At 39.4% G+C, this 27,407-nt stretch overlaps 1 protein-coding gene across 7 annotated transcripts in view; it reads right to left on the bottom strand.

Annotated features, from left to right (window-relative positions):
• Positions 1-58: 58 nt before the first annotated feature.
• RBM33 (RNA binding motif protein 33) overlaps positions 59-27,407 on the bottom strand; it is a 100,528-nt gene continuing 73,179 nt past the window's right edge. For 2 of the 7 annotated variants that reach the window (XM_082753687.1, XM_082753689.1), the window contains exons 16-19: positions 17,865-18,074; positions 16,276-16,464; positions 4,664-4,752; positions 59-4,477 (exon numbers count right to left, since the gene is read on the bottom strand). In XM_082753687.1, coding sequence (XP_082609813.1) covers positions 4,429-4,477; positions 4,664-4,752; positions 16,276-16,464; positions 17,865-18,074 — 537 coding nt within the window. In that variant the 3' untranslated portion in view covers positions 59-4,428. Of the gene's footprint in view, positions 4,478-4,663; positions 4,753-16,275; positions 16,465-17,679; positions 17,770-17,864; positions 18,075-26,765; positions 27,285-27,407 lie in introns of those variants that run through there. The other 5 variants (XM_082753688.1, XM_082753690.1, XM_082753691.1 and 2 more) reach the window with 5 other exon arrangements.

Raw genomic sequence — 27,407 nt, 5'->3', positions numbered from 1 at the left:
AACAGGCAAAAAAAAAGCCAGCAAATGAAAACCCACACCCTCCCTCCCGCCCTCTCACCCGTAGTATAAGGGCAGCACACCCACACACACATACATACACACAGTTACTTTCTGTAACCATAGAAAGTGCATACAACAATTTCTCAGGTAACTGCACAATATAAAGCTAAACAGAAGATACTATATATAAATATAAAAAATACTATTTAAAAAATATTTAAAAATAAATAAAAAATTGTTTCTGATTCCAAGTAGCTAGATTATGTCGAGAAAAAAAACTATGAAGACCCTCAAGGCACATGTTCTCAAATAACCTACAGTTTTATAAAAAAAAAAAAAAAAAAAAATCTCATCTAAACACTTGCAGTGGAAACCTAACATCAAACGAAAATGCTCAGTCTACTTGGCATTTTAGTGGCTGGAAGGCCGTATTTTTTTAAAACAGAAATTTGGAAATCTCAAGTTATTTTTCAGAATTAAACTGGGGAATAAGCTACGTATCCTGAAGATACTTTACAGATGGGATGCCAATATTCTTCTTGAAGTCATACTGGTGATATATAGGTGGACCAAGAACAATTACCCCGTCTAAATTTACTCTTACCACTACTTAGAGGGAAAACATTTGCATGGCAGCTCCTTCAGCTGTGAAAATGCTATGGAACCATCCTCCTCCTACCTAGCAACAATTGTACTGAGCTTTTCAAACACTCCAAATTGTTTCATCGTACATTATGTGCCACATCAATTGCTAACATTGTGATGAGAGCAAGTTTTACAAGACCAACTTGAATTATGTGTAAAACGAAAATAGCCCAAACTTTTGAGAACAGTATTACAAAGCAGACCTATCTGTGCTTGTACAGCAGAACCAAACAGACCTAGAAAACCATGCCTTAGTCTGACAGTGTACTCTGTTTTCCCTTTAACGTTGAGCTTTTTAAAAACCTTTCCTTTTTTTTTTTTTTTAATGTAGAACATTTTGCTAAAATACCACAGATCATATGGCCAATCCAATCTTTCAGTCAAAGCAAAATATGATTAGTTATGAAGTGAATTCTCCAGAGCTACAGATGAAAACAAAATAATTCCAAAAAAAAAAAGATGGCTCAATATAATCACCTACTGGAGTTGCCTATTAAAATCATTATAAAATTATGCTAATAAAAATTGTGAACAAATAATACACAGATCAGGATGTATGTATTGACTTACTAGCATCTTTATAAAAATTTGAAGATATACACAAAAACACATCAACATTTATGGAACTGTATCCATTAAACTTAGATAAGACAACACAAAAAACTAACAGGTAGCTAAGATGTGTTTGACTGTAAGCACTTTGAGTAACATTTTAATTTTAAAAGTTCAATATTTACATACTACATTAAATGTTCCTTTTTTTTTTTTTTGCATTGTATTTTGAATGCATGATCAAGAAAGAACAAGATAATGGTTGCAACAGATCTTCCAAGAAAGTTAACTTAAGATGTTCATTTTTAACTACGTGCTGAAAGAGAACATGGATGTAACACGTTCATCTAGCTTTACCTCTACTTCCTTTTGTGTTTTTTTGTTGTTTTTTTTGGGGGGGAAGGGAGGGAGGAGACAACAAATAGAACTAGAAGAGATGTACCACTCAAACTGATCATTGCCAACAGATCCAGTTTTAAGTTAGAATTTGAGAACTAACAAAACACAAACATTTTCACAAGTGACTCACCTAATTGCTACTTTTGCTACTGAGTTTAAGGTATTAGTAAGATATGGCGACAATACAGGGTGTGCGTATGTATGTATGTGTATACTAAAAGGCATATAGACATACATACATATAGTGAGTACGTTTACACGTGGTTCTGATACCCAGCTACTGCAATAAGCAGCTAAAATAACCAGCAATGCGCTGTACATTGTCTATGCACAAGCAACAATCTACTGCAACCACCTTTAAAGAGGATCCATCTAGTCATTAAACAGGCATTGTTTACGTTGCCTCCTACATTTAAATAGATCTGAGGCAATTTCACGTCTTTGTTCCAAAGCCACCCATTTTTGTCTTTTTTTTTTTTTTTTTAAACCCCAACTGAATAAAAATTCTTAAAACTTGTTTAAGTTGGCTGAACCTCAGCCTCTTTGGGATAGATTCAAAACCCAAAGCAGGAGCGTTTCTACAAACTTCTTTGACTTTTGAATCAAACCCATATTCTCAGGCTCCAAGAAACCCTCTAACCCCAATAACACATGCTTACGACAGGACAGCTGATCAACTGCAGATGTTCCTACTGCTGAACTCAGCTGCTGGCCTGTCTGGCATTCGCATCTAGCCCAGATTTCCAGACACACACTATTAGTGCTCCATTCCTAGATGTCTTCCCATCCTTCTCGGCACAGAGAAGCTGCTTCCTAACAGTGGGGTGAATAACTGTTTAATGACTCATTTTAAAGATAAGAATTTATTTTTAAAAATAAAAATGACATAACCTGAGGAGGTAGCACAGCAGTCCTAGCACTCATGGAAGTGAGGAACTACACCGCCCTTGGCAGAGCCAGTCACCGCCATCACCTGGCATTGGTCTTCAGAGTCAGCTTCCACCGGGCACTTCCTACCTGAGACTTGTTCTTTGTCCTGGGCTTAGGCCTATCTGAAGCACTAACAGCACTGTATGTGCTGAATGTAATTAAGAAATATGCTTAAATGGGGAACTGTACAGACAGATATAAAACTCACTTCCACATTAATATTCTCTTGATGTTATAGCATCTTGTTACTATGTTGGAAATGGGCTTAGAGCACTCTTTATAATTTTTACCAGTGCAGTTATTTCCAAAGTACCACGTTACTCTGTATCATTTCAGTGAATAAAAGCAGTTTTACCTAGAAGACTCAACAGTATTTATTAATCGTTATAATTTTTTTAAGCAACTTTTACTTAATTGAAAGCCTGGACCAGTCTTTCCGTAAAAAAGCCAAATGGGTCTCTGTTACTTAGTTACCATTAAACCTTTAAAAAAAAATCTATGCTACTATAAACTTGCTTAGTTCATCCTTCTGTTTTGGCCCCCATTCACAGCTGTTCCATTGGTGTTCTTCTGTGATTGCTCAGGTAACAAACCTACAAAGTTTCTTTAAGTCCCCCCATTCAATAGTAGGTGGAAGGCTTAATAGTATTCCTAAAATAAAGGATGAAGCAAAAGCTCACAGTCTAAAAACTAAGGAAATGTTCATAAAAACTTCAATCCAATATAAAGATGACATTTTAATAAGTTTATTCAGAAGTAACTGAAAAAAGTTGTTCCTTTGGCAATACCATCTAAATGGTTCTAACCAAAAGGAAATATTATGAATTTTACTTTGAATAAAATATAAGCTCCTTTATGTTTGCACATAATTTTTGCGAACTGCCACGTTCACCAGCAGATTCACAACGTCCTTATAGTCTTGTATGTATTGGGAACAACACATCAAACTAAATCCTTTCAGTTATGGGTTTCTTATGGTTCAGTCAAAGTAAATCTCAAAGGAAGAAAAAAAATAATCAAAATAAAGCATAAGGCGATTATGAAACACTAGCCCAAAAGAACTATTAGGAATGCACCGCTCTTCCTGTGTAACTTTTTTTAAAGTGAGCCACTAAATATTTCTTTTTCCTTGTATCTGGCAACATCATTTAAAACAACTTAGTTACAACTTGGAGTTAACTACCCCAGGATGCTACTGAAGGGCAAAGATCCTTGTTTTTAAAAACCAAGGGAAAATACAGCAATGTTTTTCCTACACAGTGTTTTATGGAACAAGTGGAGTTGGAAGGAGAAGGTGGAAGTCTGTGTTGGAATAGAAAATGCAAAGACAGACTTAACATATTTACAAAGATAGAAACTACAGTTTTCCAGTGTCACCTCCAAAGCTTCTCAGCTTACTGCTATTCAGTGAAGTAGACCACGTTTAAATCTATGCAAGAATACTTTCTATGCTCTCAGATATACAACGTAACTAACGTGTTTTGTTTAGAAAAGTGAGTTCTCATTCAAATACCTCGCAGTGAAGATAAGAGCAACCATTATCAAATATTCTTTGCTATGAAGAAAGTTTTTAGATCTTTCGGTGTAAACGTTCTCTCTCAAGTCACTGTGGTCACACAGTAGTATCTTGAAGAACAGTGTCTGCATGCACTGTAAGCATTTTGAAAAAAATCTGTAGTTCCATGTGGTTACAACAGAACGTGAACAAACTGAACAGAAATTCCACCTTTGCAGATCCCTCTCAAGTTCTGCTCTTCTTGAGGACATCTCGCTGCTTTCTGTAGTTCAACATGGCAATTAAAGACTGTAAGCTGAAAGGTTTCAGAACCTGATGGTTGTGCCACCGCGTCTTGTGTCGCTCCACAATTGGCTTCTGTTAGTGTATGTATTTCTCAGCAGACATCACTCAACTATCAGTGCCACATTTATGTGGGACAGATCTATCATGTGCCTGTTAAAAGAAACGTAAAACTCGTACTCAAGCTTATTCTAGGGATAGAGATCAGACAAGAAGGTTCTATGAAGGTCACCAATAAATAGATGCTTGAATAGATTAAGAGAAACATTGATCAGAGGAGACTAATTTCATCTTTTGAAGGGAGGGAGTGAACCAAAGGTTGCAGCAGTGCTTACTTACCTGTGGAATTTCTGTTGAAATGCTAAAGCATGTGCTGGCTCCTTAAATTTTGCTATGGCTTTCCGTTGTTGAGGAAGCATCTGTAAACTCTGTAGAGACAAAAAAGTCAAAATATATTTTTATTATTCAACTAAAATTACACTTAAAGAAAACTCATTTTGCATCAAACCTATCAAAATTTTGTTTTATTTCTTTTCTCAGAAACACTTACTGGTGTTTATGGAATGGAAAGAGACTTCTGATTGCAGTCAGGGGCCTAGCTGAAAGCTGGTATGTTAAGCAACTGTGCCAAAGGGAAAACCTAGACTATCGCCGGTTAAGCAAAGACCACAATTCTTCAATCTGATCCATACAGATGAAACAAACCCTGCAGCCCGACTTCCACCAACTGACTGCGAAGCATTCAGATGGGCACAGTCTCACTTCACACACAAGCACCTGGATTCGCTCACCTGACCTACATTAATGGATCACAGCATTTCACAGGTCAAACCAGAGCAGAAACGGGGAAAAAGTGGCTAACAGGCAAAAAGTTATAAGTTTTGATCTCTGGACTGTGTATCCTCGTGCTATTTCAATACAAATGGTTAGCTTTTGACAGACACTAATGATCCTGTGACCTTGATGAGATGATTTAGGACACAAATTTAAATATCCAAGTCCCAGTAATGGGAAACAATACAACACATTTGCCTGCAGAAGTCCATGAGATATATGTTTCTCTTACTAAGAAAGCAGTATTTCACAATGCTGTAAGAATCAACAAAAGGTATGTAGTATTGAGGCCTCTAGAACTAGAAAACGCCTCAGCTACGGAGCTGGAGCACTCATGTCCCTGTTCCCCGTTGACCGGTGGCCCTGTGGTCTTTGTAGTCATAGAATCAAAGAATATCCTGAGTTGGAAGGAGCCACCAGGGTCACAGAGACCAACTCTTGCCTCTACAAAGAACCACCAAAAATCAGCCCGTGTCTGAGAGTGGTGTCCAGATCTTCCTTGAACTCCTGCAGCTCGGTGCCGTGCCCACTGCCCTGGGCAGGCTGTCCCAGTGCCCGACCACCTCTGGGTGCAGACCCTTTCCCAAATGCCCAGCCTGACCCTCCCCTGTCCCAGCTCCATGCCGTCCCCTCGGGTCCTGTCGCTGTCCCCAGAGAGCAGAGCTCAGCGCCTGCCCCTCCGCTCCCCTTGTGAGGGAGCTGCAGGCCGCCATGAGGCCTCCCGTCACTCTCACAAACCAAGTGATGAGAAGTTAACAGCCTTACTAAGGTTGAAATTGATACTTCGGGTTAGAACAGTCTAACCACCCCCCCTAAAAAAAAGACACTTCAGAAATACGAGAAAATTAAGTTTTACAAATTAAATATGTGCACTCCCAACAATCCCTGAGAACATGCGAGAGGCATTCATCATGACAGAACATCCAGGATGGAAATATCCTGCTACACCGATGTCTGAACACAGGCCACAGGGATTTTACAGTAACTAGGTTAAAACATCTTCTGAAAGTTTCAATCACAATTTTGAAGCTCAATGTCACAGCGATTCCAGTATCTCACGATAAGTTTCTGAAGTTTAATTGCCTAGGCTGCAGAACACTGAAGACAATTGTTGTCATTCAGCTTCCAGCTCCCCACCATTCTCATGGCTTTGCATACAAAATTATATACCTACCATTCCTGCTTTCCATGCCTAAGTTTCCACATAAAGTCAGTCCAATTTTGCACTGAGCCTAATATGTATTAAGTCACCTCAAAACTTTTCTAGGTTTCCTTGTAATTTCCTGGTTGTCACATATAAATTTAGTTCTCTGTTCCTGTGTATCGCCTGCACTTAGCAGCATCCCCACACTTGTCAGTGACTCTAGCCTTCTCTAGGTCAGTCTCCAAAATTTTAAATTCCATCTGCAAAAACTTCATATCATCTATTGAAGAAATACCAAATATCTTCAGACAAGCAACTGTTCCTTGGGAAACCACAAACAACCACACTCAATACATTTTTCAAGGGTAACATGCTTTGAGACGTCTCAGTGAAAGGATTTTTATCCAACTACTGTGTGCAGTGCTTGCTCAATCTCATGCAGCATTTTAAGCAAGATGTCAAACGTCAGGATGAAATTTGCTATTAAAATTGCCTACTTGTATCTTTTTTGGAGCAGGCTGAGAACACGTTTATTTAACAAGAGCTGTGGTACCTGATAGTCGCATTTCTTTATTTTTAAGCCTGACAATTCAGCTGTAGGCTCTTTCTGTAGTTTATCCATCTGTGGATTTTGAAGTCATTAATTTTAGCACTGGCTACCTTGCACTACCTTGTAATTGACAGGAAACTTCCCTTTCACTACGAAAATCACAGAAGTTTAATATTTCCATTACTCTGACAATTTTAAAGTGAAAGCAGAGGAAACGATGAGGAAATTATCAGCTTCAAATTTGAAATAACTGAGAAAAAAGTAACCAGCAGAAAAGTTCCAGTTGGTTAATTTGCACTGTACAGTTTTCGGAAGTCTTGCAATAAGGGAAAGATTTAGCTAAGTAACTAGAATTTGTTCTTTTCTGAGCTAGTAGCAATAGGATTTATCTAAAAAAAAAAACAAAAAAACAACAAAAAAACAAGCAAATAGGAATATGTCTATTTTTTAATCAGAAAGATCTTTACAAGGTTAAGCACATTTTACCAACATGAATACTATCTAATTGCACAAAGCACCAAAGAATGAACTTGGAAAAAAGCTCAGTTCTCCTGTATGTATAGAAATCTGCTGGACTGGATGAGGGAGGTACTGAAGTTTGTGTTCTCCTTTACAGATGTCCCTTTATTATAACTTACAGAACTGTATTCTCTTGCCACCACCTTTTCAGTCTAGACTAAAGAATAAGTTTTAAAGACTAAAAACTAATTACAGCCATTAAGTAAAACATTTTTTAAAGAAGACACTTTTAAGAGTTAAAAGGAAGAAATGTAATTTAAAAAAAACCAAACAAACAAACAAGAGAAGTAAATCTGTTTCCTTGATTACGACCCAAAGAACCTGAAACGATTAATATAAGAAAAACCTGTCTGAATCACTGAAAGGACAAATAGTTCAGAGAGCAGTTGGACAACAGCGAGTACCCTGCAAGTCCTACTGTCACCTCGTTCTCTCCCCTTTCCTGAGCTGCCTTTAGTTCTGCTAACAACTGATACTCACATGATGTGATCAGTTTCAGAAGAGATAAAATGTGCTCTTTTTCCAATAGTTGATCAATTATGACTTTAGTATGCTTGAAACGCAGAAAAGCAAAATTTGATTTTGCAGCTCATACACCCGTAATGATAAATTATTAAGAAGCTGCTCAGTAATTAGCATACAAGATTGACTAAAGAAAGACATTCCGGCGTAGTAGAGGCTTATTAGTGAAATTAGAAAGGCAAAGTATCTAAATCTTACTGTAGACAACATATTTGTGCTTTCACATGAATTAATAAAGCTTACTGGCTGACTAGTTTGGATATGTCACTGCCTGCTCATCTTTGTGTTGTATTATTGTCATATTTTCCAAAGCAAAAAAAATGTAACCAAAACAATTCTGATTTAAGTTTTAATTTTAATACTCAGTTGTTTTTGGCAACAAAGCATCTGTTCTTGGATAAGTCTATTGAAAAGCATCTTAATAACATTCAGTTTCACTTGTCAATATGGTGAAACAAAGTAAAAGGTTTTCAGCTGATTTTCAGTGGAAGCAGCAACCATTTATACTCAGCCTGAACTTACTTGAAAGTTCTCAGTTTATTCAATTCCCCCAACAGTATTTTATATTTCAAAGCCTCAACATCAATTCTAACAATCAAAATTTTCCCACAGTCATCTGGCTAATGAATCCAGATGGGAGCCACCGTAGCAGCATGGATCGGTGTGCCACACTGGATCTCCACTGGCTGCAGTAAGCCAATCCATCTGATCCTTTGCTGAACAGGCTCCATGTAATGCACTCACACAGCCCAGCAGTAGGACAATCACTTCCAGCATCAATCTTCTCAACTACTGCAGTTACATGCTCTTGTGCTTTTCAGCAAGAGAGAATTTAGGACTGCACAACAAAAGGATAAACGAACGCTACACAAATGATACTCCTCTAATTGAAAACTGTTCAAAAGCTCCAATTAAACAGCTTTAATACAATTTCTCAACCTTCACTACACTCAAACCATGGTTGTGAAAACAGTGCAGATTTGTGTTTGCCTTATTTAGATATAAAAAAATGTTTTTGGTCTTGTTTTAACACGAAATAATTTACTAATTTACTTTCACTATATGAATACCATAGCCTGAAATGCCATCACAAATACCTTTGCTGACAAAGACTTATAATATCACAACATGAGACATGATCTACATTGTGTTTTCAAACAAATCATTATTGATAACGTGCAAATATGAGCATTTAGCTTGCTATCAGAAGTCTCTTGAAAATGTCTACTGTTATTTTGAGACAACATACATTTACTTGTACTACTATATAAACTCCGAACTTCATGCTTACACTGTTAAGAGAACAACGAGGCTGACTGTCAGGCACCGAACAAGTCAGTACAATTTTGCTGGAGTGTGTAGGTCCTGACCTGCTGCTATCCTGAGCCTGAACAGATGGGCTATCGGCTGGGAATACAAACAAGTGTTCCACTTCAGTGGAAACCTGAAATAAAATAACTGCATATTCATCTTACTGGATTATTTCTGTCTCCTTGAATTCTGGGTGAGATGTAGTTTAGAGTTGATCCTGCACTTAGGTGATGTTAACAGCTTCAGTTAACAGGTGATGTTGTCTGAAGAAACAGATTGGGCATGCAACCTGTGGAATTTTATCACCTCAACATTTTTTTTTCAAGGCATTATCTTATGGACTTTACCAGCTTTTCCTACGTGCTAGGAAATTACACACAAAATTAATTCTGCATAACTTAATCACACTACCTCGTTATTTTAAGACCCCTATTTTTGTCACCTTTTAGAATAACTGGGCAGTCATTATTTTCAGTGATAAAATTCAGTATTTTTAGCACCCATAACATTCTTAGGACAGGCCAAGTGCTTGCACATTCACAGGGTCATTTCAAAATAACCTCCTAGAAAGCTGTTACATTTAATCAGCTGGACCAACTGCAAGTCTCTGCAAAAATACCAGTCCTTTGTAAGAAGTGCTAGCCCTCCAGGAACACCACATTTCCAGAAACATCACAGTGATCACAACTATGCCGGTGACTTGCTCCAGGTTCAAGTCTGTAACAGCTATGGCTGAAACCAGACTGCCATAAGATAAATGTGTTGCATGCTATTAGAGATAAGACTTTTTCTTCTTACAAACTCTACATGAGTTTTGGTTTGTTTATACTCTAAATTGTGAGTAACATGATAATAAATGCATAACTGTATGTTGCTTAGACACATTCAAATCTATATTAAATGCTTCCTTCAATAATGTTCAGATACCACACAAGTACCACAGATGAATGACATTTATGGAAGAAAAATGGTTTTAGAGCTGAGGTAGTATCAAAAAGAAGCTAAAACCATCAGACAGGCAGGTCTTCATATACTACTAATGATCTGTTCTCTCATTTTCAAAGAATACATAGCACAAAACAATCCTTAGCTTTATGATCTCCATTACAACAATAAAAATGAGTTTATCTTTGACAAAATATCATGCCGCCCTATGAATTTGATCTGAATTTAGCATTATTCCAGTAGCTACTGATTTTGCAGGATGCCAAAGGAGAGTCAGGAGAGGCTGGGTAAGGACCAGCTACACAGCCTTGCTTTTGGACATGCACTGGTTCTACCAAGAGTTACTTGACTTCTCATATAATGCAGGGACACTGAAGTTTCCTCAACAGGAGATTTCTGCCACACTGTACTTCACAAGAATCTCCTTCTATCAGCAATTCCTAAACTGAAATATCACAATCCTTCCAACCGTCACAGCTCTGAAAAAACAACTTCATTCACATTTCCTCTTTAAGTTGACCTAGTCAGACGTTCACCAGAGGATGAAAACCCCTTCCCGGATCCGCTCAGGTGTAAAGGATTGACAATGCAATAACTTCCAGGGGATTTCATTGACTTGTTACTTTACAGATTAGGGCGTACAGATCTACCATACAGTTCTTCCTGGAGATCAGCCTGAGATCAGAGGTATTCTATGCATTTCCCCAATCGACTCCGGAGTAACAGAAGAGATTAGATCCTGACACAGTTTTAGCATTAAAAAAAAAAAAAAAAAAGAAAAAAGAAAAAAAGAAAAAAAGAACTGTTTTATGCTGGGGAGGAGTTTTTTATTTTTTTATACAGAGGTGATTTTGGAAGCGTAGAGCTCATACTGATCTTCATTATTTCCCTTTTCTGCTTCTTTAGGTGCTGCCATGGGAAGATGTGTACCTTTTGTAGAATGGAAAATGCAACAGTTTCAAACAACCAGGATTTCATGAACACTCATGCTTTTGGTTGAGAGCTAGCCTACAACTGTTTTAAATCACTACTTAATTCAACATCTTTAAAAAAAATCAGGTCTGACATTTTCTGCAACTGAACTATTACCAGTGACTAAAGAACGAACATCGTAAAAAGACCATTCCCTCTGCAGAGGCTGAGACCTACACTGGGCTCAAATTTATCCTTTACACATGCTTTGTCCTTACATCTACACTTTTCCAGTATCAATAAAAAATAATTTTGAAATAACCTGCATATCAGCAGCACAATGATCTCTAGTTAAGCTTCACTGAAAAACACTACCTTGACACACGCAACAGGACAACCAAGAGTAGAAAGCAAGAGATCTCTTGTAGAAACCAAGTGTCTTTGACACTAAAGCTCTCAGAAGTTACACAGAGAGAAGGAAGTTAAAAGGGAGGTAGTAAGAGTACTGAGAGATGGAAACTAAGCAGGCAGGGATTGAGACTGGAGCAAGAGCTCGTTTCAATTACAATAGACACATGGGAAATAAAAGTTTCCTCCTCTAAATAATAGACTGTACATTCAGTTCATTGCTGAATTTAGGATTAGGGGGTGACAGTCCATACACGGCTGCTAAAAAGGGTCTGTGCAATAACAAACTGTAAATGGTCATAAATAATAACATTACTAGTGTGTGATTCAATCTGTTCTCCAACAGTATGAACAGCAGCACGGCAGGTACTTTCTGAAAAGGAAAATCAGATTCTATTTGTTCTTCCATCCCTTCAATACATGGGGATACATTTTTATTGTTCTCACAGTTCCCTGACAGCTGAAGCATCTTTCTGTAGGTGACACTTCATAGCCATTGCCAACAGGCACAGAGGCTGGAACAGAATGTATTTATTTTACCCTCAGCTTTTGCATATGACTGCGCCCCTCCTGCCCTTCCTTCCGGCTTTTATGCTTTAAAAGTGCTCAACTTTCAGCTTCTGTATGCAAGATGAGATAAGAAAAAAGGGATAATCACCTATGGTTGAGATGAGCTTCTCTAGCTCAGGCACTGCTCTGTAGTGCAGCTGAACAGGACAGGCTCATTGTAGAGTTGCTCTCCTCTCCCCCAGCCCAAGGACAGGGCAGGACTGACCATGCTTTCTTCCACAGTCTGTGGAGAGACTCTCAGCTGCAAGAGCTGAAAATGTTTTTACAGGCAGGAAGAACAAACAGGTCACCAAAGCGGCGCTGCGCACCCCGTGTGCCATGTCACACGGAGAAGAACCCTGCTGATCCTGGAAGAGCGCTCATGTTCTGGGCGCGCTCATCTACATGTGCTTGTCATTTCCACTGATAAGCCTTTACGCTAAAAATAAAATCATCAACTTTAGGTGTAGTGTTAGTGCAGACACTGTCTTTACCCTAAGTGGGCACTAGGTAGCACTATCACTCTAAGAAAGCAAAGAGAAGCACATCGACAAGGCAATTGTTTTCCCTTTCTGAGACTGGAAAATAAATGACTCTTATCAGAGTATAACTTATATTCATAAATGCACTTCAAATACAGTTGCAGCATTCTAATCATCTCTGATATATAACGGTGGCTTGCTCCCCCCCCTCCTTTTTTAACATCAGAATTCATGATCTTAAATCTTTTAAAAGCAACACTGGGAATTTGCACTAATATTTTATGGTTGGAAACATCTAAATATATGGTTTAAGACAATTATGGAACAACTCCACAGGATGATCACGCAGTACTCGCATCAGCTGAAGACCTAGAAAACAATTCTCTGTACCTGCCACCAACCGTAAAAAAATATATAAAGGTGGTGGTAACGGCTGAATACAAACCTCTGCAAACAGTACAAGACAGCATGAACATTAAACCTGGATTCAATAGCATACAAAAAAGAGCTAAGTTTTTAATTACTTTTGTAACTTCTTACAAAAGACATAAAATTATTAGAGTGTCCAAAGGAGGGCTATAAAGATGGCAAAGGGTCTGGAGGGGAAGATGTGTGAGGAGCAGCTGAGGCCCCTTGGTTTGTTCAGCCCCGAGCAGAGCAGGCTGAGGGGAGGCCTCATGGCGGCCTGCAGCTCCCTCACGAGGGGAGCGGAGGGGCAGGCGCTGAGCTCTGCTCTCTGGGGACAGCGACAGGACCCGAGGGGACGGCATGGAGCTGGGACAGGGGAGGGTCAGGCTGGGGGTTAGGGAAAGGGTCTGCACCCAGAGGTGGTCGGGCACTGGGACAGCCTGCCCAGGGCAGTGGGCACGGCACCGAGCTCAAGGAGTGTTTGGTCAGCACTCTCAGACACAGAGTCTGGTTTTGGGCTGGTTATGCGTGGAGCCAGGAGTTGGATACAATGATCCCTGTGGGTCCCTCCCAGCTTGGGATACTCTATAATTATTAGTAATCTCCTTCAGGAAGTGGTTCTGGACAGATGTGTACTGAATGTCACTGCTGCAGTGCAGTCCCCAGGAGGCTGTATTTCAGTGGCGTGCTCAGAAAGCTTCTATACTTTCAAATGTATTTTGGACTGCATGATTTTATTTATAGTATATAATTATTTTAGATTCATCACTCAGATTCTACTTCAGGGACATTATTTGTATCTGTATCTTCTCCAGAAGGAGGAGGACAGCAAGCCATATGCTGAAAGGAAGTGGTTTTCCTGGTAATTTAATCATGTTTGAGTTGGAAGGTGCAGCTATGACTAATGGACTGTTCCTGAAGCCTGGAAAATTTTCTTCAGTATCTGAGAATCTTAATAGTGTTTTTTCTCCTGTTCTAGTAACAAAGCAGCTTTAATGAATCAAGGATTAGAAATAAGGAGTCTACAGTGATAGTCAACAGAGCATAATTTTCAAAGTTCATATACAGGAAAAGACAATTTTCTCCATTTTTAGGGGATGGAAAGGAAAAATTGTAAATTTCCCACCTCTGAACTGTAAAAAATCACCATCTTTTGAGTGCCCAGCTGTTCCCACATTACAACTTACAGAACCATCATCTCAATGCAAACTGATTGCAAAGCTAGGAGCACTGAACATCATAAACTGAGGGGATTTTTGAACTTCCCTTCTTAAGACAGTTTTGTGCAAGGTAATGATACCTCAAAGATACGAGAAAAAGGCAGAAGTAAAAATCCAAGCCTTCTGCATCCAGAAAAAGTGTAACCTCCTTTATGCCCAATGCATCTTTCTGTTCTCCTACTGCTTCTGGACTTCCACCTGGCTGAGCTAAAAACCTGAGCTTTCTTGAATTCATTTCTGAAAAAGCAGCTAGAATTTCTGTCTCCGCCCTTTTCTTGGAGGTAATTTTTTCTTTCTGCATTCCTCCTTTTCCAGTTCACCAAGTTTCAACACTTCGATTTCATCTCAAAAGATCAGAACTGCACTACCTAAAGGTGCTCTTCTGCTCAAGTCATTCCCATACCCGATGCATGAAATATGCCAACCCCACATGGCCAGGAGCCCTTCCATTCACTACTCAGATCTCTTCCAGTGGCTCACTTCTGTACTCCTCATTGCAAATTACATACATGAAGTGCATTTTAAAGAATGAAAACATGATGTATAAAAGACCGTTATAAGCAGACTACTTCTCCCCTGGACATGTCACTATCCACACTTCCAAAACATCGCTTAGTTGCAAGCAAGCCAAGAAATGTCTAGCCTTCTATAAGCCTGATTTGAAATTCAAGGGTAGAATTAGCACAAAATGCCTTCTGCATCATTAGCTAAATTCAACTCTCTTTTTCAAGTACTAATTCTAGATATCTGGTGAGGTGAAAGCAGATGATTTACAACTTTCCAAGGGTACAGCTGACACTGTTGAGCTGCAAGAACACAAGGGACATGCATATATCAAATCCCACTGGAAAATTAGTCACAGGTTTCTTCCTATAAGCATACTTTCGAAACTGGTCTGTGACGCTACATTAAGATACTACCGTTTGGAGTCTGCTAAGAAACAGCAAGTACTGAATAAATTTTTTAGCACATTCTCAATATCTTCTCTCAATCATGAATATTTCCTAGCAGGATTTCTGTTAATCTCCTCCTAATATTCTCATGCAAGATTTAACAAGTAAACACTGACTAAATGTGCTCTGGAACTGTATGAATAATTTCCTCGAGTACTACAGAACACGAAGGGAGAAAGTATTTTGTGAGAGTATTTTTGCCTTCACAAACAAATTAAACCTCTCTGAATTGACGACATAAATAATTCAGTGTTATTCCATTTACTAAATTGGGAAAAAGTGAGGCAGAGAGCACATCTTTAGGAAAGTACTGTGTTCTACAACAGAGATAATCCTATTCATAAACAAGTCTCCAAGCCACAAAATAGCTCCAGTTAATGCATTGCATTTGTCTGAAAATGTTGATCCTATCAAAATCAGCGCCCAAAACTGAAAAATTAAAGGAGAAAAATAATCATAATCTGCATGTTTCATTATCTGCTGACTGATATTTTCAAATATACTAAAAATTCAGACATGGGCTCCTAAGCCCTTGGGTGCTTTGAAAGCCTCCTGTTTTGCTTAAAGCCAGTTTAACTGATACACCAATTCCAGGAGGCAGTTTTAGAACAGAAGCTTTGCAGCAGATATACCAGCACATATGTCATAACCTTGCTCACAGGCCCCTCCTGAAGAGAACCTCCTAAAAAGTAAATTAAAAATCCTTCAAAGCAGAATATGTTTTCATTTGAAAAAGCAGGCAGTGCTACATGGTATAAAACCTCAAATGAATACTGTTCATTAAATAACCCAGGACTGCAATGACAGGAATCAAAAAAGAGTGTAGGTGCAAGCCAACAATAAAAACAGCAAGAAAAATGTATTTGCTTTGATATGATAATTTGGCTTTAACAAAACCTCACAGAACGGACGTGCTTGTATTCTATATGGAAATAATAGAGATCGTACAAGAACACCAAAATGAAGGAGACTCTTTTGCAGCAAGAATGTGACAGTTAGCAAAATTCTCCTGCATTTCCCGTGCCGCAATGTAATCGCGCCTGTCTTTGCTATCAGGTGTGGCGTGTGTGGGTGGGGGTACCTTCAAACATAAATTACCAATAAACACACATTGTATTTAGTGTCAGGGAATTAATTGAGCTTTCCGGAATGAAAGACTTTTGGCACAAAAATTATAAACCAAGGTTGACCTACCTGAATGGGTCCCACTGACATCAGCAGGTTTTTCAGTTGGACATCAGTAGTTGATGAAGAAAGCCCTTCAACTGACACAATACAGGGCTGAGGTTTGCACTCCACCACTCGCAGGTTCTGTTTATTTGGCATCAAGCGTCCTCGGCCCATCTGGCCTGCTACTCCTCTGCCTCTCCCATGCATAATGACCTGCCAACAACAAAAGTAACAGTATTTTGATTTACTTACCTAGTGTTTCTGCTAACCGCATTTGACAGATGATACAAAAGTTAGCAATTTACTTAAAGATTTGATTAAAGCACGTGTTGATTTAAAACAGCTTGTTGCTGTTAGCTTATTTGAAAGGCCACACATTAACATATCTCTCTATTGCTTATATAAACCTATTTTAAAGGGATAGCGAGTTAGAGATGATATTGAGACTAAAGCCTCAGCCTTAGCACAGATCAAGCAGTGGAAGGTCCCAGACCAAAGTGTATAACCTAGTTTTCAACACTGATCACATTATCAGGCATGTATTTAGCTCCCATATTTTGAGTCTGGTCAAAAAAATCCGAAGTGATCCCTCTCATTTTTCTTAACCCACAGATATATTTAACGTATGCATAAGATGGGCAAACTGTTCCAAGTGTCTCCAGTCTCTGCTGCTTGCAACCACCAGTCCATTATCTGGATGGAGTGTTTATGCATAGAGAAAAAAAAAAAAAATAATTGTTTTACAGTTCCTTTCCCCCAGATCCTGTAGGATCTGGAACCACAATATTTATTCATATCCCACAATATGTATTCATTCTTGTAAATTAAAGGTCGAACAGTTGGGGAGAGAAAAATCAACAATGAAACAGTAACAAACATCAAACAATTAACACTTAACATTGAGATAACACTCAACACTTTCTCTTCTTCAGTAGGATTCCTACTTGAGAAGCCTAGGTAATGACTTTTCCTCTCCGCATCAGCAAGGAAATCTTAGCTTGCCATGAAGCTGGAAGGTTACTGCTAACAGTTCGAAACCAACCATTAACTTAAAAGCCAAAATCCCAGTTATTTTCAGGGAGCATCTCGGTTTGAGGATGAACAGAAAGCACACACCAGTGCAACCTGAACGCTCTCCCTGCCTCCTCCCAGTGAATGATCAGTGCGAAAGCCTCATCCTGAGCTCACCGACTGTTCTGAGCAACACCAGCTTTGAGAACCACCCGAGGAGCATCCTGAAACAGCTGCTGTGTGCTCCTACGCGTGCAGCCAACAGCCTGAACACAAGCAGAAGCACAACTTCAGAATAACTCGGGTTTTAAGCCAGAAAGCACGTTGGATGCCGTTCCTCTAGTAGCTATCTTGAGACGCACGCATTTCCCATGGGGAATACTGTGCTGGCCAGAAAGTCATCGGATGAAACAACTTGCAGGCATCACCACTCTGTGCTGGATACAAACAGGCCTCTATAGATTAAATGCTTTATATGCAATTATGCATCTCCTGGGTCATGCAGCCCTGTGCTAGTAATTGACAAACAGAATGCTAGTTATTAATATAGCAACACAGCTAGACAGTAAAACTTCTAGCAGCGATATGCATCTAAAAATCACCTTTTTAGGTTGATGGATTCCCTGGATGTTTTTGACTCCTTGAGGAGCTGGTGAATGGATCTGTGCCTGCTGCTGCTGTTGGTGCTGCTGCTGTTGCATTCCCTTTGTCAATGTGACCTTCCGCACTGGCTGCTGTTTCGGCTCCAGAGGTTGTTGAGGCCGCTGGGGCTGGCCCTCTGGGTGAAAAAAGCCAGCATCCTCTCCCCCCTGCTGAAATCAACAACACAACACGCGGCTCAATGTCTACGCAGTGCAAACACTCGCCCTGAGAAACCTCCTGTGACATCCAGCTCGGTTAGAGCACAGCAAACACTCATCGATTTGCCTATTAAAACAAACCAGCGCCTGTTACAGAAGTGTGTAAGGGCTCAGCCTGGAAATTACGCTTTAGTCTAAAACAAACCCACAGTAGCTAAGCACAGCTTATTTCGTTTGAACTTTATTATCGATTGCTGTGTTCAGTGACATCTTTTCAAACCCAAATCAGCGAGGTATTTTCACTTCTCTTTCCAAATTATTCTTCCTTCCAGGTTTACATATGAACTATGCTTATTGCTTTTTGGTGGTGGTGGATTTTTTTCCCCCCACAGAGACGTACACGTTACAGAGAACTGTGAAGGCTGGAAGAACCACACAAGTACTCTGCTCATCTTTCAAAGTTGAATCTCTCTTTAATTAGAAATTAGTATTTATTTTGAAGTGCATATTTACGCTGCCTGCTTCCATACCAACAACCTTTTAAGCTATCTTCATCCCCAAGCACTGTCCACGTTTGGAACAGTTAGAACAGTTCTTCCCCAAGGTTTTTCTTGTTTGGTTTGGTTTATAATGCTCTTACTGTAAATATTTATACTCACAAGCACAAATAAACAATGCCCTTTCCGATCCAATGACCCCTAACTCTTTCTACTACCTCTCACTGAGCACACAGCACAGATGTGAGGTGAAGGCACTAGGAGATGAGTGATTCACTTCCACTGCCTCTACCCAAGCAGTTTGGCTTTGTACAAACAGAGGGGAGATTCTTGAATTTGTGTCTAGCTTTCCAGACTTGATACCGAAAACCAGCATCTATAAAGGGCTTCAAATCATCGCATGCTTTCTGCATGGTTTTTACAGCAAAATTTATATATTAGCTGCACTCCAACGTTCTCCAATCTGCTAATATTAGTCAACATTGTTCGTATTATCTTACATGCTCAAAGAATACTGATGCTTGCTGCCTGAGCACCCAGCACTGACCTGAGCATGCAGCTGCAGGACCAGCAGGAAGCCCCCCATCACCTACTGCCACTGGGGAGCCAGGCAGGGGAAGTTCATTAATCTCCAATCCCACTGGTGCAACACCTGAGAGTCAGGCTGAATAAACACAGGCAGGACTGCAGGCTTTATTTAAGCCCATGACAAACCTCAGGCAACCTTGCAAAAGCCCTATAATAGAAGGTGTGTCTGAATAAAAAGTAGTAATTGTGAAAGCATCTCTATTTACGCAGTTTCTTTCTTTTTGCTTAAATATCGACGAGTCAAAAGTCCTTCTGCATCCGTACCAGAGGTCAATAACCAGAGAGGTTCACATTAACTGGCACATTTCTTGGGGACAAGCAGACAAAACAAGGCTGCAGAAGGAGCAGGTTTATGGTCCAAGAGTGAGATTACCTCGACTGAGAAAGCAAATCATTACGCCTCTACCAGGATTACACAAAAGCAAAAGAAACACCTACTGAAGACCACTTGCTACTAAACCTTTTCACTATTATTCGAAGAGAAGTAGTCCAGAACAGGCAGTATCTACGATATTCTCATATTTTCAAGACCACTAGTGCACAATTCAAATCCCTAAACCACATTCTGTTTTATCCAGTAGATGCAGGCAACAAGTTCTCAAGAACTCGACTACATAAATCCCAGACAAGTTAAACCCCCCAAAATTGGCTTCATCACTGCCTTGCACCATCTACATTTCAAAAGCACAATCTGTCATAGGGAAAATCTTGAAGCTCTTCCTACTTAAGGGCTTTCTGCCACGGTACCCACAGTGAGAAAGCAAGAGAAAACTGCATCTGTTTTTCCTACTTCTAAACAAATTTGTTTTTTTTTCTGTGCTAAACTGAATGGCTCCATGCTGAATGAGGCTTCACAGAAAATTTTGTACATAAACCTTTGAGATCAGTAACTAGAAAGATATTATAAAGTTTTCTCTTCAACTGCTGCTCAAAAAAAAAAAAAAAAAGGAAAAAAAGCAGCAGCTCTCCTCTTCTGAAAAAACAAACATACACACACAAACAAGTATCTTAGCAAGAACCCAGTATTAAATCCTCTTCATTTTAGTATTAATTCCACTATGAGCATCAGCATAAGCCTTATGCTCTGGTCAGATAATTTCCTTTATTCAACCTTCCAGCAGCTGGAAGATTATGAAACAAAAACGAATAAAAACTCCTAGGAGGAATTTAAATGGAAGAACGGGGAGTTAAAATCTAAACTATGCAACCTGCCTGCTGTGAAAAACAGCCATAAGTATTTGCAACCATTTGTTTCTAAACCAAAAATTATTCCATCCCATACAAAGAGCATGAGAGCAGGGCCCTCATGTACACAATGTGCTCATTACTGAAAGTTCAGAAGCAAACAACCATTTGCCATAAGAGGCAGGGACAGTCAACAACCTAATATTTAACTTGCAAGCCCAATTATCACCAAATAAAACTGTAAAGATTAATGCAGGAAACAAACAATCACACAAAACTCGAACAGAGCCAAATGCAAACACACAGTATTGGTTCAAATTCATGGAAGATCTAATGGGACTTTTTCTCTGCTGGGGTCTATAGTGGGTTGAGACCCAGTCTTGGGTTGAGACTCAGTCTGTGGGTTTCAAGCACTAGCACGATGTTACTGACAATTCCCTGGGATGCTGATCCAGTCTGAAAAGCTGGAAGCATCCCTGGACTTTTTGTGAGTTAATACATTTTGGAAATACGAAAACCTGTAGGTAACAACAAAGGTAGTCCACGGGGTAAGAAATGGAGGGAACAAAGCCTGCTGGTTCCTGTTAACAAGAAAGGAAAACAGGACAACCTGGATCAAAACTTTGTAACACCTCTCTGAACACCTCCTGCCACTGGAGATGACTGGAGCTGGCAAGGGCAGAGGGCTCCCTGCTCACTGACCTTCAGCAGCACGTTGCAGCACTGTACAGCCAGTCCTGCCTTCCCCTTTAGACAATGTTGGTGTTTTTCTTAAGGAAATGAAAAACAAACACAGCTCCTAGGTCAATATGCACTTAACAAGCAAAACAAAGTCTCAGGTAACAAATTTTAACCAGCTGAAAAAAGAATCGGTGCCAAAGTCATGTCAGTGCAAGGACCAGCACTGCTAGAGCCAAAGGGAACTAAATCTGCATAGTGCTATTTAGTGGCAAATTAAAACATGGCACTCACCATCATACCATCTTTTAAACTTCTTACATGCAAGGTAATTGCTGGCTTCTTCAGGAATGCAAATAAAGAACTAAGTCTCAAGCAAAAATAAAGCATGAAGAGCTTTAATGCCTGGCCTTAAAGCTACAAAACCTCACACATTGCTCACGGGCCACACATTCGTATGAGAATATTAACACCTCAGAGGAAGAGATGCATGCCTGTAAATAACACTGTTGTATGTTCACTCCTGGCTTTCGCTCCAGAGGCAAACACCCAGCCAGAACCCATTAGGCTAATTAAACACATGGCAAAGCTACAGGTAAGGAGGCAGGCAGAGCACACTGGTAGTGCAGAAGCTACCAATACAACATCTAAGTGATGGAAACTGAACTGCTAGCATCTCCTCTACTTCAAACATCCCACTTCTACCTCATTTGAAATCCACTTTTTCTTAAGGACTTGATTTCTCTGATGGTAAGTTTTCATTAGCTTATATCCTCTCTTCCCCTCAGATTTAAATGTGTAGAAATAGAATGAGATATTGTAATTCTTGATAAAGCATGTTTTTCTTTTCTTTTTTTTTTTTTTTCAGTACCCTTTTGAGATATACTGGGCAACCCTAAATCCTGCTGCAAGGAATCTATCCATCATCATGGCCTGCTTCATACAGCCTGATGCACTGGAAGTGCTGAAACAAGGTAGAACAATTCTCAGCCCACCACAGTCCTATGCTAAGACCTGAGACTGATTGTTACAATTTCTGATTTTGTAATGCCAATTTCTCTAAAGTCCCCTACAGATAGGTGAATTTCATCTTGTGTCTGCAAACCAATAAAGGGAAAATGCTTTTCAGTTATTGCCTACTGCTTAATTCCTGCATTACAAACCATTTTGACCTTCAAGCAATGAATTCCCAACTTTTATACAAGGGCTACCTTCCTAAATTAACATGAAGCTAGGGAAGAGTTCTCTTGAATGAAACTTTATAGTTACTTGCCTAATTCAAGAGTAATAAAAACACCTTTAGTAAGGGACAGGAGTTCTGTTCAGGGCAAATCTCAAAAACTGTCTTTCAAATTGAAAATACTATGAGATTGCTAGCAGTGCCAAAACTACAAGTTAATTTCTAATACTGCATGCAATTAAACACTAGTCAAAAGATCTAGATGAAAGGATTTGATCTATACGGTGAATATTTTTCAAATGTTACTGTGTAAGAATCTGCAGACTAACAAAAAAGAGAAGTTATGCCATTTGAGGGCCACGAATTTCAGAATCAGTTCCCCGATAGTAATCGGGGCTGGTTTCCAATATTGACACTCACTCTCTCACTTGTCAGTGCTGTGCATTCAGAAACACAAAGACCATCCTGCCAAATAGGAGATCACGAATCCTAACCCCAGAATTTTCTGATCCTGCCCGAATTTTGCAAGCTGAAGCTCTGCGCTCCATCATAATCATTGTGACAGTTTTGTAATGAAGACGAAGTTTATTTGCCACCAACATTAGCAGGACAAATTTATTTATAACAAACGCCTTAAAATGTACTGATAAAACTGCCTATTGATAGTGTCAGAGCTTCCTGCAATTTGACAGATCAAATCTTATTTTCATTCTTAAACCCCATGAAGGAATGGTATCACCAACCTGCATTCTGTAGTGAGCAAATTGATTAATCCCCCTCTATAGAAATCTCAACTCTTGATTACACCTATCAGACGTTAAGCAGCATTATTCTAGAGTGACAACACTTGACAAATTCCCAAACCATTTTTCTCAGCCTTTGTGGCCCTGCTAGCTTGTATTAACCCTGATGAAAAATTAATTTTCCTTATCTTCTGCTAAACCCCAAAATCCAAATCCGCCAAACTGGCAACTCTTTCTGTAAAGGTATTATGAAAACCTCGAAAAGATTAATTGCATGTCTTCAGGTGACATTAAATTAATTTCTGCACTCGTGACAGACATTTGATACTCCGTACTGAGAGGACAGATAACATTGTCAGGATACACAGAAGGACAGTGGTGCGGTGTCCCAGGGCAGCCTCTTATGAATTCTCCTCTCGATAAGGCCATACTTCACTGTCACCGGCACTGTTAGGGATCTTGCAGCCCATAGACCTCACTGCACAGGTTTCTATTAACTACGACAATGCCGTGTCTATCCGTGTAATCTTTATAAAGCTAATTCAAAAAATCACCCAATAGGAAAGGGATGTGCATGCCGGATAAAGCACTTAAAGGAAATAAACTCCGGGTGATTTGTGTAAAAATAACCCGGAGAAGGAAAATATTTTCATCTTTTCCCAGACGTACTACAAATCAAATTCTCTGTAACACGATGAAGGCTTGAATCTTGCAGGAAAATCTCAATCCAGAAATGTCTTGTAATTGATTTCCTCTACGAAAAACTCCTCATCTGCTACCAGTTTGAGTCAATATTTCTAGAAATGAGTACTTCTACGGTATCACAGTCGTTCAGAGGAAAAAGCACCTACCAGGTTACTAAACTCATCTTCACTTCAAGGACAAGAACAAATTACTGTTTTCTTTCATCAGTTATGTGGATTTTCATATGTAAACTTTTTCTTTTTACTGATACTTCAATTGATTGTCAAATAGACAACTACGCAGACAGCTGTGATCACCATGTAACAGAGTTCAATTAAAAATCATAGAAAGCAAGAAAGACCATCATGAAATGTATGTGAATAATCTCTCATTACAATAACCAGAAACCAAAATTAAAGGCAAATTGCTATTAATTAGCTGTGTCTCTTCAATTGGTGTTCCAAATATTTTACCACTGTGATACTGCCAGGGACCTGGGAACAGAAAGCCCAACCATTTGTGAAATACCCCACAAACCAGTACCATGAACAAGCACTCTTTGTGAACAGCTGAAAATCTATTTTCAGTCTGTCAAATGCCAATAAGACACACCTGGAAACCCTTTACTGAAAGGTCTTAGAAGGCTTTTAAAGTCTTTCTTTTTTTATATTCAAGAACAGCAGTAGTAAAAAACAAAACAAAACAAAAAAAAACCCTCCTGCTCTCCAGCCAGGCTGCTATACACTCCTCAATTAATAGACTCATTATTAATGACACATTTAAGACACACTAATGGTATGGTTTTGACTTATGAGAACCTGCAGAAATACGCTGCATCAGCCTACAGAGCATGCAGAACTACCAAAGCTTCCCCATTCACACCAGAAAAATGCCACTTTTGGTGCTGTGGTTTATTTTTCCTGGTCAAAAACTTTGGCATGAGGCAAACTTACCTCAAACAAGAGCACTCAGACTAAGTAATAAATAAAATCCAGAAGTGGTTCCCTCCCCATAAAAAAAAAAAAAAAAAAAGAACAAGACACTGTTAAGCTGCTTCAGTGAAGCATGATTTGATGACAAACTTCTCTTCTAATAGTGCCTAATGGTGTATGGAGAGTCAGAACAGCAGAAGCAAACACCTCATAAAAAAGCAGCTAATTCTGTTTAATCCCACATACTAACAGACTCCTTACCTTTAAGACATTTCCTCCTATGTCTGAGAGAACTAAGGCATGGAAAAGGACTGGCCGAAAGGCAGAGAAACCTAGCTGTGCTACACTGGTTTCACCAGCAGCAACAGAAACACAGCTGATCAGATGCTGAACCATGGTGTGTTCTTCTAGTACAAACATCCACCTGCCCATTACAAAAATACAAATGTTGTTTCAAAGCTGCAGCAAAGACAACAGAGGTCGTGGACGCCCCATCCCTAAAGGTGTTCAAGGTCAGGTTGGATGAGGCCCTGGGCAACCTGATCTAGTAGGTGGCATCCCTGCCCATGGCAGGGGGTTGGAGCTGGCTGGGCTTTAAGGTCCCTTCCAACCCAAGCTATTCTAAGATTCTGGACTGGGCCTGTATTTTACTCTAAGTACCACCTTTGTTTTTACATTTCTGTCCACAAATATACATCACCGGAACGTAGATATCAAAAATATGTTTTTGAGCTAAGTTTCCTGTGTCCCTATTCATTTGTCAGTATTCATGTCCAGGGTATTTTTGTACAGAATATTACAATGAAAACTGGACAGGCAGAGAAATTACCAAGAGAAACCACTTCTGTTTGAAAATACCAGCGATTCCAAAGCTCCTCAAAGAGCACTTTTGAGCTGGACACCAGGTATGTTAGAAAACACAAGGACTGGCTATCAGAAATCAGTACAGTGGGAGCTTCCTCATTTCTAGGTTCCTTTCTAGGTTCCCTAGTTCACATTCCCTGTGATCCTCCCAACTCACAGCCACCTCTGTATTAAAGATCTATTCCAAACTGTCAAACCTGAAATGCCATTTAAAAGACATTTGTGACACCTTGAACTATTAAATTTAAACTGGACAAATCTGCGTTTCTCCCCACCAAATTCATTGATTGCATTCAAGTAATTTTAATTTGAAAACTAGCTCTTTGTTACATACTTCAGTGGTGTTAGAGCTGCCTTTAGTCATTTCCCATCAGGAAACGAGATGCTCCACAACACCAACATGGCATCAATACAAATTTCACACTGTAACACAATGGCAGAAAAACTCTCCTTTGAGACTTAACAACAGTGACAAGCAATACCAAGTGCATTGCTTTCAGGGTATTCAGGAGGACGCTGCTCTTCTTCAACATACAATTTAAAAGTCTCCTGAGGAAAAGGAGAAACTTGTTCTCCAGCCTTCAGTAGGAAATACTTTATTGCACTTTGCTTCCAAGTTAAACCACAGCAAAGCTAAATTCAATTTAGTTAGGTATCTCCTTCTCTTTTTTGAGGATTTTATTACGAATCCATAGAAAGTACTGCTTGCATCTGGTTTGGCTGTCACCTCAAATCCCTCTAGTTGCTGAGTGTGTCCACACGTGCCCTTACACTGCCCCCGAGCCACCAGGTATTCTGTCTCTGTAGGGCCCATCCTCGTTGGAGGCCTGGGAGGACAGTTCATTTGTTTTGAAATACTCCATAAAATAGTATGCCTTTTTCATAACAGGAATAGTACCTGACTTCCTTTTTTTTCACCCTGATATTTGTGGGGAAGAAATCCACGTTCATTTGTGAAATATTTCTACAGCACTGTCTCGCAGGCTGCGGCAGGCAGAGTCCTTTTTCAATGACACTTGAATTAGTACTGCTGCAGAGGTCTTGCCCATTCTGACACAATTATCACTCTAAGTGATATCTGGACATTCAGATATGATGGCTTCAGCCTGTTCCGTCTGCTTCCAATATGGACATTATCCACAGCTCCTTCAAATAGTGGGACTGAATGAACTACAATGCCATTCCCTAGTTTCTTAAAAAATTAATCGCACTGTGTGTGGTGCCAGCTCCTGTGTTCTGTTTCTCACAGCTGGTAGAAGAGCAGAGATCTCTCCAGAACTTGTCATGCAAACATAAAGAAATCTTGGTGTTTGTAATTCCTGACATATTTAGAGGAAAGGCGCTATAGAGCTTTCAAGTCAAATACTTTTAATTGAACTTGAAACATACACATGCATGCAAACACAGGTACAAACAAAGTGAAGTTGGTTGATAAGGTTACATTATTAAACAAGAATCATCTAAATCAGTGTCTTTGTCCATATTTAGAACTCCACATTCCACTATTTCACTTCTCAGTTACTTGAAATAAGAATGAAGTTGTCTATCTTCCATTCCCATTTTCTTTTTACAATCCAAGGACAATTTTGTAACAGACTTTTCAAACAAGACTTGCCAATACTTTCTTCAAGCTTTTCAGATGAAGCATCTCAGGTTTTCATGATTAAGATCACTAATAAGATAATGTTGCTTTTAATCCAATAGGGAACACTGAGATTTTTGTGTAGTTTACAGATATATGAAACAAGCTCATTGTGCGGCTTTCCACAGAGACAAAGATTGGTGTGTTCTTGTTGCAGCGTAAGAAATCAGCATTTTCAGGCCTTTGGGACAGACACATATCACTTTAACCATGGCAGACCATTTTCTGGCTAGAGAAAAATCATCCAACAACAACATAAGGTGACTGAAAGATACAGAGATTTTAAGACTTTATTACCGTTTCCCAAAGAACCTCAAACAAAACGAAAACTAAATTCAGCACCCACTCCATA

Source organism: Aythya marila (assembly GCF_965140915.1).
Source record: "Aythya marila genome assembly, chromosome: 2".
Classification (NCBI taxonomy): domain Eukaryota; kingdom Metazoa; phylum Chordata; class Aves; order Anseriformes; family Anatidae; genus Aythya; species Aythya marila.
Note: the sequence above shows the minus strand (reverse complement) of the source record. Positions and strands in the feature narration are given on the sequence as shown.